The sequence below is a fragment of the Pygoscelis adeliae genome, unplaced genomic scaffold, assembly GCF_000699105.1.
Source record: "Pygoscelis adeliae isolate BGI_AS28 unplaced genomic scaffold, ASM69910v1 Scaffold27, whole genome shotgun sequence".
NCBI classification, from domain to species: domain Eukaryota; kingdom Metazoa; phylum Chordata; class Aves; order Sphenisciformes; family Spheniscidae; genus Pygoscelis; species Pygoscelis adeliae.
Window position 1 is genome coordinate 9331838 of NW_008825410.1, and position 11502 is coordinate 9343339.

General features: G+C 42.7%; 1 protein-coding gene across 1 annotated transcript in view; it reads left to right on the forward strand.

The window, feature by feature from the left end:
• The window catches only part of KIAA1217 (KIAA1217 ortholog), a 190734-nt gene that overhangs the window by 140048 nt on the left and 39184 nt on the right, over nt 1-11502 (forward strand). The window contains exons 7-8 of the mRNA XM_009330569.1: nt 4034-4138; nt 4570-4622. Coding sequence (XP_009328844.1) covers nt 4034-4138; nt 4570-4622 — 158 coding nt within the window. The remainder of the gene's footprint in view (nt 1-4033; nt 4139-4569; nt 4623-11502) is intronic.

Sequence of the window (11502 nt, forward strand, 5' to 3'; positions counted from 1 at the left end):
AGAAAGTTTGAGCTTAACCTTATTCTTAGAAGATTGAAATATTCACCTGTGTGTATCTTTCCCTTGGGAGGAGAGCAGAGTACAGAAGAGTTCTGCTGCAATTTGCTTCACACCCTTCCAGGACATCCACTCTGCTGTTTTGGGCAGACATTGGGGTAAAGTCTGACTGTGCCACTTTCACTTGGTTCTAGGGAAGCCATTGGGAAAGACAACCTACTCCAGTTTCCCTTTTTTTTCCCAGGGAGATAAAAAAATTTCTAATAAAATGTTTCTCTCATAGGGTAATATAGAAAGAAATGTATTTTTCCCTGTCTCCGACCCTCTTTTTGATTACTATACAGACTTCACTTGGGGTTTAACTATAAAATATGAAGTCACTGAAAATCTTTCTCCAGGATCGCGTGCCAATTAGTTCGTGGTGTCAGACTTGGTATTTGAGTATGTCTGTTATGGATGATGTGCTGCACAGCCTAGGGTTGGACAGGAACATGAATGAACAGTTACACAGCCCAGTTCTAGTTTGTGTCTGTACAAAGTAGCTTCTCAGTGATGTGAATATTAAAGATGTCCCCAGGAAAGGGAAGGAACATGCAAGTCACACTTAAATAGCATCACAGTGAGCAGTTGGTTCCAATTCAGCAATACACTGTACCCTGCTTGGGATTGCTTCCAGTTAGTTGCAGTAGAGGGAATGACATGAAACCTCCGGGAAGCTGTAAGGAAGAAATCTGGTGATGAAATCTGATGTCTCAGTGCACAGACACTGGAGAAGCAAGGGCTTGTTTTGTCTTTGCCGAATCTGGGGAGCGAGATGCTGAGGCAGGGCCCGAGTGCCTGGACGTACGCGGGGCCAGGGCTGTGGATCAGGCTGCCGGGAGAACAGGGCTGGCGAGCGGCTCGTGCCTGCTTTGCTGGCCGAGGTCTGTGACAAGCCAAAGCCAAGTCTGACCGAGAGGCCTGTTAGAGCTGGGAGTCGCTTCTGACCTTGCTCCCTCCTGCCCTCCCCCACTGCGTTACCACCTCTGACTCTCCGGGCATTCACAGGAAAACAATGCAAAACAATGCCCTTCTGTGCTCAGGCTGATAAAATAGCCGTTTCTTTCCCAACTGCTGTAGAAGGGACCCTCCCTGCTCTTCCTGGGTGGTGGAGACATGCAGATTTATCTGGGAAATTAATCTGGGAACAGAGACGGGGTTCGGCCTTCTCGTGCTACCACCACCGGCAAAGAGGCACCACTGTGTTTTGTTCTGCCCGACCCTCTCTCCTAGTCCTCCATGTCCTGGCCTGCCCTGTCCACGGGGACCCCAGCCTGCCCCATCCATGAGACCCCGGCCTGCCCAGTGCAGGAAGGGATGGTGAGACAGGCTGTTCCCCCCACCTTCCCTCTCCACAGCAGGGAGCACAGCGAGAGGTAGAGAATAAAATGTTGAGAACCAAAGATGTACAACTGTCACGACAGTGCTGGCATCCCTGATAGAGTCCGGCTTAGCAGAGACTGAGGAAAGCATTAATTTTCTCCCTCTGGAGCCGAGGTTGCTCCAGCCTTTCACAGGCAAGCCAGCGGCGAAAGGGGTGGCTGCAGAGCCCATCACTGCTCCTCCGAGCCCATGCGGCTGGTGGCAGGTTTGGCCCCCGGCCCCCCCAGCCACGTCAGCCCAGGGCATGGCCCTGCTGCCGGGCCGGCCGCGTCCCTCCCTGCCCGCCCTGGAGCATGCCGCTTCCCATTGCCTTCAGTCAGACCGCCAGGTCTCCGAAAATCAGGTCGATTTATTTAATGCCTAAAAGGCGCCCCCTTTCAGACACCTGTTTTTGACATGTTTGGTGCTGATGGCCATAATGAGTCTGAGTATTACAGTGAAATGATTACAGGAAAAATTCTGTCTTGTCTTTAATGGAGTAACTCCAGAGCACATGTAGATTCTTCACATTCTTAATGATTTTACCATATGAAAAATAATGTGCTCTGTGCAATTGATTCCAGTATTTCATTCGTTTTTCATCATCTCCTATCTCTGGAACATCCCTCTCCCTCTTAACAACATATTTTCCTAGATTTCATGTCAAAGGACAAGATCAGCTTTGTGTTACCATAATCTCTTTTGAAGCAGAAAATTGTTTCCAGATTATCGTATGTGGGATGGAAAAAACATCATATTTATGAATTGGTAAAACAGATAGACTTCCAATTGAGTTAAGTTCCAGGAAGGGCTTGTGATGATTATCTGGGAAAAAAAAAATGTTTTCATTATTAAGTGTCAAAAATGCTGCATTAAAGTTTGTTAAAATATATTTATCCCAGGCTTTTAGTACTTGTTTTTGTTCCAAAGGTTACTGTAGCCTGAACCAGTTTCTTATTTTAAAACTTATAATAGTGGAAATTCTGTAACGTATTTCTTGGTTTGCAATGAATTAGGTCAGATTCACTAGTCTTCTCATCACCGTTCAAAATACCCTTCAACATGAAGACAGAAAAGTAAGACGCGCACACTGTATTAAATCGCAGTAAGAACACGTCTGCCGGCTGGGGACTGACTGAGCACTCTCTTTTTCCCTCCTTGTGTCTGTTAGCATCTCATTACTTGTTTTGCTGCTCTGTTTTCTCAATGTCTGGGTGTCTCGGAGTCTCTCCTGGCTATGGTACCTGTGTGCTATCCCAGCAAACCTCTATTTCATTTCCTGAGTGTGAATGAAATAATTAGCCTGGATAATCTGGCTAGCTACAAGCTGGACTGGTTACTCGCTTTGTATCATGTCAGCTTGCTTTTGCCTGGTACTGGTACCTACATTTGAGTATATATGGCCCTTATCGATTGGCATTATTGCTTTGGCCACCAAATGGCAACTAGAGCTGGGGGTGGCCAGAGGTCGTCTGCTCCCACGTGCCCAGGACACCGCAGCGGTGATGGGTGGCCCCTGCAGCAGGCTGAGTCTGGGGCTGCGTGTGTCTGTCCCATCTTCTTTCATCAGTCATTGCTGCTGGTCTTAGTCACTTGCTTTTTGAGAAGTTTTGTTCCCAGTCATCTTCCAAAATCACAACCCACTGTTAGCATTTGCTTTTGTGTGTCCCCCCAGTTGCTTAACCGCTGGCATATAAGGATGCATTTTCAGAAGGTCCTGTCTGAGGTCCCGTATTGATGTGTGTTTATGCTGTGGTGTGTCATTGACATACTGGCATGTGAAAGTAGGCACCTGTGTGAGCAAAAGGCTGTTTTACAGCCCACCGAGGAAGTCACCTGGTACCTGATTAATATATGCATTTATGTAAACAGATAAACATACAAATGTTAGCCTTCCCATCAAAAAAGTCGTTGTTGTTGTTTAGTGGCCTTTGGTACCTATGGAAAACACTGACCATACCTATTACGGTTCTTCTTCATCTCTTTTCTTCTGCTTTTTAGGAATTTCTCAGGATATGCGCATGAAAGCAAATCTGTGTTATGATAATGTTGCTGTACACTCTGCATTTGGTGTCCTGTGCCTGGTCTGTCACATTGCTGTCCTTTCCAGAGCAGACAGTTGCAATGTCAGGTGCAAAGGATTTGGGCTGGGGAGTAGTCAGCTTGGGCAGATTAAATGCTTTGCAGACAAAAATCCTGGATTTGGGGAAAGTAAAAACAGTAAAGTCTTTAATCCTGAAACCTTATATACAGGCAAAACTACTGGCACAGTGTAGGTAAAAGAGAAAATATATGTAATGCTGAAAAAAAAAGATTTTCACTAGTTCCAAGAGGCATTAACTGATTGTTTTAGGTGCCTGTCTCATGAGATCATTAGAAGTTTATTGTCTGGGTGGTTGGTTGTTTTGTTCTTTTTTAACCAAGCAGATGTCTTTTTTATTGTCTATTACCATGCAAAAGCTGTCCAAACCAAGATGGGGTAAGCTGCTGTAACAAGGTATATGCAAGCTGGTACCCATGGGCCTTTGCACAAACTCCATAGTGTCTTTCCAGTCCTGTGGTAATCATTCACCTAGAAAAACAAGTCTGAAAGCAAATATATCTGGCTTTAACAAACGGTTCTCTTGTCTTACAGAGAGAGGATACAAGCCATGGAGAAACAGATTGCCAGTTTAACTGGTCTTGTTCAGTCTGCGCTTTTTAAAGGGCCAAATACAAGTAATAGCAAAGATGCTTCTAGGTAAAAAAAGAATTCATTAAATCTGTTTCTCTGTAATGATTTTAGTAATCAATCAACAAAAATAATATTTGAATGTAACAGTAAAAAAACCCTGAATGCTCAATCATTTTTAAATATCTTTATCATCCCCATGAGAATGCTAGGCAGAGAGGAAAAATATGCCAAATGATAGATGGAGATTAACTGCATTACTCTTCTTTGTGTTAAAAAGAATTAATGTAGCTACATCTCTGTGCTTTCTACTGCTTATACTCCATTCCTTGCTTAAATTGTATTAAAAGCTGATTTAAAAGAAAACAACTGACAAGCTACTGGTGATTTAAATTGAAAATATATATGCTAGACAAGGCCATTTAATTTGCTGATTATAAACTTCACTACAGTTTTATTGTTAGTAAGTTAAAATTCTGATTTTTCTTTTTATTACTTAGTGAGAAGATGATGTTGAAAATTGTGTCCAGCAAGAGCAGCATTGACACTGCAGGTAAGATAATTCACTTTTAATTTACAAATTATTTACGTATATGAATAGCTCTAACGTTACTACCATTCCAGCTTATGGAAATGTCAAGTTTACTTAAATTCCCATAGCTGTACTGTCAGAACTGAAGTTTAAGTTCAGGATGTTGGGAGTCGATCACATCTTTGTTAAGAGAGGAATTTCTGACAGGTTGAGGTGGTCTTTGGAATGAATTTCACACCTGCGCTGAATGGTTTAAATGAGATACAGAGTCTCTGCATATGGTGAATTTTCCAGTGATTCATCCCGTCTATAGTATATATCTGTCATTAATCCCAGATGTATCCAGATTGCTGTAGAAGGCTAAATATTTCATTCCTGTTCTGGTCACCTGAACTTTTCTCTAAGGTTCTTCTGTCAGTAGGATGCTATGGATGTAATGACACTAAGGAATTTAGCAGTCAGCAAGACAGCACTTTCCTTAACTAAGCTGTATTGATCTGTTACTAATTATTAGCCTGTGCCTAAACTGTTCTGAGCAAGCATCAATTATGAAGCCAATAAGAGCTGGTCTTATTTTACCTTCCCGCTTGGAGAGCTGCTAAGTGTTTAAAAGATGGAGTTAAGGCTGTTGTGAAAGAAGATCTCCATGAGATTGGAGTTCTTTGTGTATGGGCTGCTGCTGGGGATGTCTGCAGGGTGTGCGTGTGTTTATATGCCTCCTCTTCACCCTTTGTCATGCAGCGAATGCAAATAAAGGCAGTTCCCTCCTTCCTGGTAATGCTGTTCCCACAGGGAGGTCTGTGCTCAGGCAGGTAGTAAACCACACACATTTATTAGCAAATCTATTATGCTCTTGACTAGCCTTTCTGTTAGAGCTGTTAGTTCACGTTCAGGATTCCTGTTTATCTGGAATTGCAGTATGTCCTCCTAACCAACAGAAATCAAACCAGACCTGGAAACTATCAAGCACATGCAAGAGCCAGCGAGCTAAAGTCCTGGTACTGGAGCTTTGCTCCCAAGCTACTCTCTGGTCCCCTTCCAGCTCTTCCCTTCCCACTGGCCCCTGGATGGGGAGGGTGATACTTCAGGCTGTGAAGAAATATGTTGTGATTTATCAGTTTCAGACAACTTACTGAAAAGTCCATCATTTTTCAAAACAGCTGCAAAATGCTCTTAGACATTTCCTTATTTTGGTGTCATTATACACTGAGAATTTATGGTATTTCCGACTTGCACAGGCCTCATCTCATACAAAGCACCTATGAAACCGTCAAAATCTGCGCACACGTTGCCTTGTTTTCCTCTTTGTATTGTATTGCTGTTTGGCCTTTCCGCTTTCCCTGTGTTTGTACTAATTCAGATAAGTACTTTGTGGGGTGCACTGAGCTGGAGATCCTGATCTAAGTGGGGACCCTGCTTTGAGTGGGAGTTTGGACCATATGACCTCCAGAGGTCCCTTTCAACCTAAATTATTCAGTGATTCGTGTGTGTGTGTGTGTGTGTGTGTGTGTGTGTGAATGTGCTCTCAATGAAATGAGAAATGAATTAATATTCATTGGGAAAACGGCCCTACACAAAGCGAAGATTGGGATTCCTCGGTGTGGAAGTCATGCCCAGCCCACCAGAACAGCATGGTTCATCTGACCAGCAGCCATTTCCTGCCACGTTGTTCCCAAAGACTCCTCACTACCTTGTTGTATGACTGAACGCATGTCCCTGAAATGGCAAAATTACATATAACAGCTGCACGTCCAAGCATGAGGGGGGGACGGGATGTGTAACTTACTGTCAAAAGACCAGATCAGCATCTGTCACATACTGGCAGAGACAGTGATTTTGTCACATGGCCATGCCTGTATGCAGCACGTGGGTAAGGATACCAGCATTCAGGTTGTGCGGTAGATGCTTTTCTGATCACTTGGGAGATGGGGATAGGGCAGTGGGACCAGCCATGCAGCCAGCCTTCTGCAAGGATACCTATCAGTGCTATAAAGTATAGTTTTAACTACAGCGTCTGCATCCCTAAATCCTGTCCTTCCAGCATGACTCAGCCACAAAACTAAACTGTAGCAGGTAAAGGAAACAAGGTGTGATGCTGACCCCAATAAACTACAGTATTGTAACCCACATCAGCTATTATTGAAGACTGCTGTATAATAGAATAGTCCTGTATAATAGAATATTTTGCTTTTGCACCTGCTTTTGAAATTGCGTGTGACAGGGTCTAATAAGTCAATGCAGTCCCTGCTTACTTGAAAATTAGGCAATCTGCCAGAATATGCTACAGAATGTTTCTCCTTTTTGTAATTATGCTTGGGTTTAAATGTGCCAGCAGGATCTAGAAACACTTTTGCTGACCGCTGTTTTGTTCTTCAATTCACCCCAATCCTTATTAAGTATAGGCATTTAGACAGTCGACTCTCTTAGTATACAATTCCGCTTGACAACTGTGCACTGAGATACCAGTTTTAGCAATTTCAAAGTCTGTTTGAAAGAAAAAGTGGTATAAAATGTTGATTGAGCAGTCCTTTCTAGAGCACTGGTAAGCAGAAATGTGAATTGCTTCCCATCCTGAACAATAAAACATCTGTGCAGGATAAAATTGGCTCATCGATGTTGAACCAACATTGTATTTTATAGTATGTGTTCCAATGATAGGAGACTTTCATGCAAAAAATAGAGAACTAGCTCACTTGGGAAGAGAAAGAAACCAAATTTTCTAAATCCTAGATAACGCTATATAGCTAGATTATGAACACTCTGTTTGGTATTTCATATAAACCAAATTGTTGTATTTAACATGTTTTTGCTTTACCAGTCTGTAGCGGATTCTTTAGCCTCAAATATTAAAGAGCCTAAATAAAAATGCTTTTTCACTGGGGAAAATGAGCCTGTAATGATCATGCTTGTCTGCATTTCTAATGTTTTATTGCTTTAGGCTCCTTTCTTTCACGGGGGGTGGGTTCAAAGAGCAGTGACTTTCCACAGACTGGCTATGTCTTTTCTACTAACGTTAGGAGAAATCCCATGACTGAGTCCTTATAACCTTCTTCAGTTCACCAAAAGTGAATGACATCAAGGGACTCTTCACTTAGGAACAACATGTGACTCTAAAAACAAATCATACTAGGAAGAGTCTCCTTGAGATTACTAACAAATATGCTGAGAAATGCTCACCTACTCTCTTTTCTGTCATATTTTTGTTCATCAAGTGGTGAGATTGATAGATTAAATCCTGGATTCATTGATTAAATTGAGATCAGCTGTATCATGGATTACCAAAAAAAGCAATAGTTCTTTGCTAGTTGCTGCCTTGTTGGAAGAGGAAGAAGGACATTTCAGTATTTCCTGAAAATGGATAAAGGAGTATGTCTTTCTGCACTAACACCACCAGTACAAACCAAGAGAGGGAATTGGCAGCAGGGAGAAGTATTACACATGTAGGGCTTGGATTTGATTCCTCACTCTTTGTGAACTGTCTTGTCATCTGTGCAGATCTGTGTGCCTTTTTCACACGCATGACTCTTGCTGTGATGATCTGTGAATTAAAAACATTGTCCATATCTGCTTGCTTATCTCAGATTCAAAGATAGATCATGTCAGTCTTTGAACTCTGTCAGCATTTGCAGGTAAAACATCATCCTGAATTCATTCTGGATCAATGAGGTGAAGTTGCACACTAATATATAGAGAATATTTTATTCTTTTAAGGGTGCTTTAGTGCCTGGCCATAACAGCTTGTTAATGATGGAATTGCAACCTTAACATTGCATTTTCCTATTTATTTAGTGGATTCTAACTGGATGGAAAGAGAACTAAGTAACTGTCATGTCTCCCCAAATGATGCTTGAAAATGTTGTGGCTCTTTAATAAGGAGATGAGTAATTTGTGAAGAAACATTGCTGGGTGTTGTCTGATGGCCTTTTTTTCTAGCCTGCTTCCAAACAAAATCTTAGCATTTCAGAAAGAAAAGTAAAATCTGGAAAATGGAAGGAGAGCGGTGTCTTTGCAACCATAGCAAAGGTCAAGTGTCAGGGAGTGGAAGTTGTGTTCCTTACCTTCCTAAGCCTGGGCAAATAGCAAACATTGCCCCTTTCTGCACATCCGTTCTCTTTGTACTTTGAAAACGGCAGCTTAGTTCATTAGCCTTTGTAAAAAAAGTTAACATTTGTTTTTTGTCCAGAGTATTAGGGAATTATGGAGGGTTTTTGCATTCAGGCCCCCTTACCTAGCTCCAGCAAGGGTTTATTTAAAAACCTGAGAGCCAATGCTGTTTCTTTCTCTTCAATCCATCTGGCCGCACATCTAATCGCAAAGCTACAGCCTGGGACTATTTCCAAAAGCGAGCTATACTCCCTAGATGAAGCAGCCCCTCATTCAGCTGCCCTTTTATTCCTTTTTGATGAAAATATGTATCTCTGAGAAATCAGCTGCTGATCCTTACTGCACTCCCATGCTCGCTCAGTGTGGTTGCGTTTCACAACCTTGGGAGTCCCACATCGTGCTTCACAGGCTCTGAGCACACTCTGCAGCAGGGACACCGTGGCAGCTGATAGTACCTAATGGTGAGAAGAGGTGGCCAAGGCAGCAGAGGAGGAGAGCTGCTTTGTAGGGAGTCAGAGACATTTATTGTTTACAGAAGCAGATCACAGTCCATCTACACTAAAAGGAAAGCAGGCACCCCTTCCTGAGAAAATATGTGAATTGACTGGGGTCCAGCATGGGGGGAGAGACTGGTGGGGACTGATTCATGCCTTGGCTGCATCATCACAGGGCTGGGGGCTGAGTTTTTTGAGCTTTTGCTTGAGGCAAAGAATAGCAGAAAGGTAGATGTGCTTTCAAAAACAGTCCAGATTTGTGGCTAGGGATCAGAACTCTTGGAGGCTTATCCACATTTTTCAGACTCTGGTGGTTTCTGTCTGTACAGTTTATGAACTAAATACCCTTTTCTTAAAAAAATGCAAAAAATAAAAGTGCATGTGGGAGGGAAATAGATGCCTGACTGTAGGAAAAACTGCAGTCTACATGGAGAAAGATAAGTATTAGCATATATTAAACTGAAGCATGGAGTGAGTGCAGAATGGCAGTGAACAAGGACTGTATTTCTTGAGTGTTGCTTTCTGTTAAGCAACTCTTTGAATCATACTAGAGTATAGCAAAAATTTGCAGCAGCTTGCTCAGCAGTGAAATGAAAAGTGCTGTTGTTGAAGCACCGAGCAGACCTAGCTGGAGCACATTTAGGTAAGGTATAGCATTACAACGGCCAGCACCAGGCTAGAACAGCTTTTTGTTCGAGCATGTCTCCGGAAGCCTATGGCATGGAACACTGTATATCGCACGGGTGCAGCCAGAGGGGCCTGTGCTTTTACTGACAGGAATTGCAAATGTAGGTAAAGCAAGCAACATGATTCTTCAGGAACCTTTTAGCCTATTTTTAAATAAAAATAATCTGGCATAATTTCCATCTTTTAAAAATGCTTCCCCCAGATGAATTTTGCAAAGGCTACGTTTGAGGTATCCACACCTGTTGGCAAAGGAATAACAACATGTTGTTATGCTGAGCTGTACTCACTCAGGCACATTTGGAGACTTTACTGGTTGAAAAGACTACTAGGGATGAGAGGGCAGGGATAAAACTTACCACTCTCGGGTTCATACTCATTCCAGCCAGAAAAATGTGTCACGCCCTTTGGTGCACTGAAAATTTGCCTTCAACAGGCAAAGAAAAGGTCACAACACTAGTTTCTGTTTGATTTCTTTGAACTTGATAGAATGTATGCTTGTGGGAACAAGTGATGACCAAAATCCCTGTGCAGATCCATTGATGAGTTATTTTCTGTTTCCTCAGATTTTTTGTTTTATTCATAGAGAAGGAAGAAAATGAAGTGGGGAATGACATAATCATAAAATAGAATCATAGAATCATTTAGGTTGGAAAAGACCTTTAAGATCGAGTCCAACCGTTAACCTAACACTGCCAAGTCCACCACTAAACCATGTCTCTAAGTGCCACATCTACACGTCTTTTAAATACCTCCAGGGATGGTGACTCAATCACTTCCCTGGGCAGCCTGTTCCAATGCTTGACAACCTTTTCTGTGAAGAAATTTTTCCTCATGTCCAATCTAAACCTCCCCTGGCGCAACTTGAGACCATTTCCTCTCGTCCTATCGCTTGTTACTTGGGAGAAGAGACCGACACCCACCTCACTACAACCTCCTTTCAGGCAGTTGTAGAGAGCGATGAGGTCTCCCCTCAGCCTCCTTTTCTCCAGGCTAAACCACCCCAGTTCCCTCAGCTGCTGCTCGTAAGACTTGTTCTCCAGACTCCTCACCAGCTTCGTTGCTCTTCTTTGGACATGCTCCAGCACCTCAATCTCTTGCTTGTAGTGAGGGGCTGATAATGCAATAGTTCAGGGAACAGCACCCATGTGAGCCATCTGAGCGCAAGGGACAAGGTGGATCTGGCACTGTGATCAGAAGAGTATGCAGGGCTACATAGTGCTGGCCTTAGAAAATAAAGTGTATCCTACTGACAGTCTGTCATTTTGCCTGTTGATGATGGGGAGGGGAAGGGACACATTAGAAAGAAAATTTGAAGAATATGGGTGTGTAAGTGCAAATTGCTAGAAGAAGCTGTAACATGACTATTAGCTGATGAACTGAAATTTGCTTGTACCCTGTAAATAAAGCTTCTTCCCAGGTACTTGAGACTGAAAAGAACAAGCTTGACATTGATGCTGTGTAGAGGAATAGCATTATTTAATGAAGAAGGTCTTCTGAGGACACTGACTGTTATACTCAGACTGTGGCTCAGCTCACTTCCTTGTGTTACGCTGTATTCCCTTGTAAACACAGTCCTGAACAAATGACAAACTAAAGGGGAGTGGGTGGATGCAACA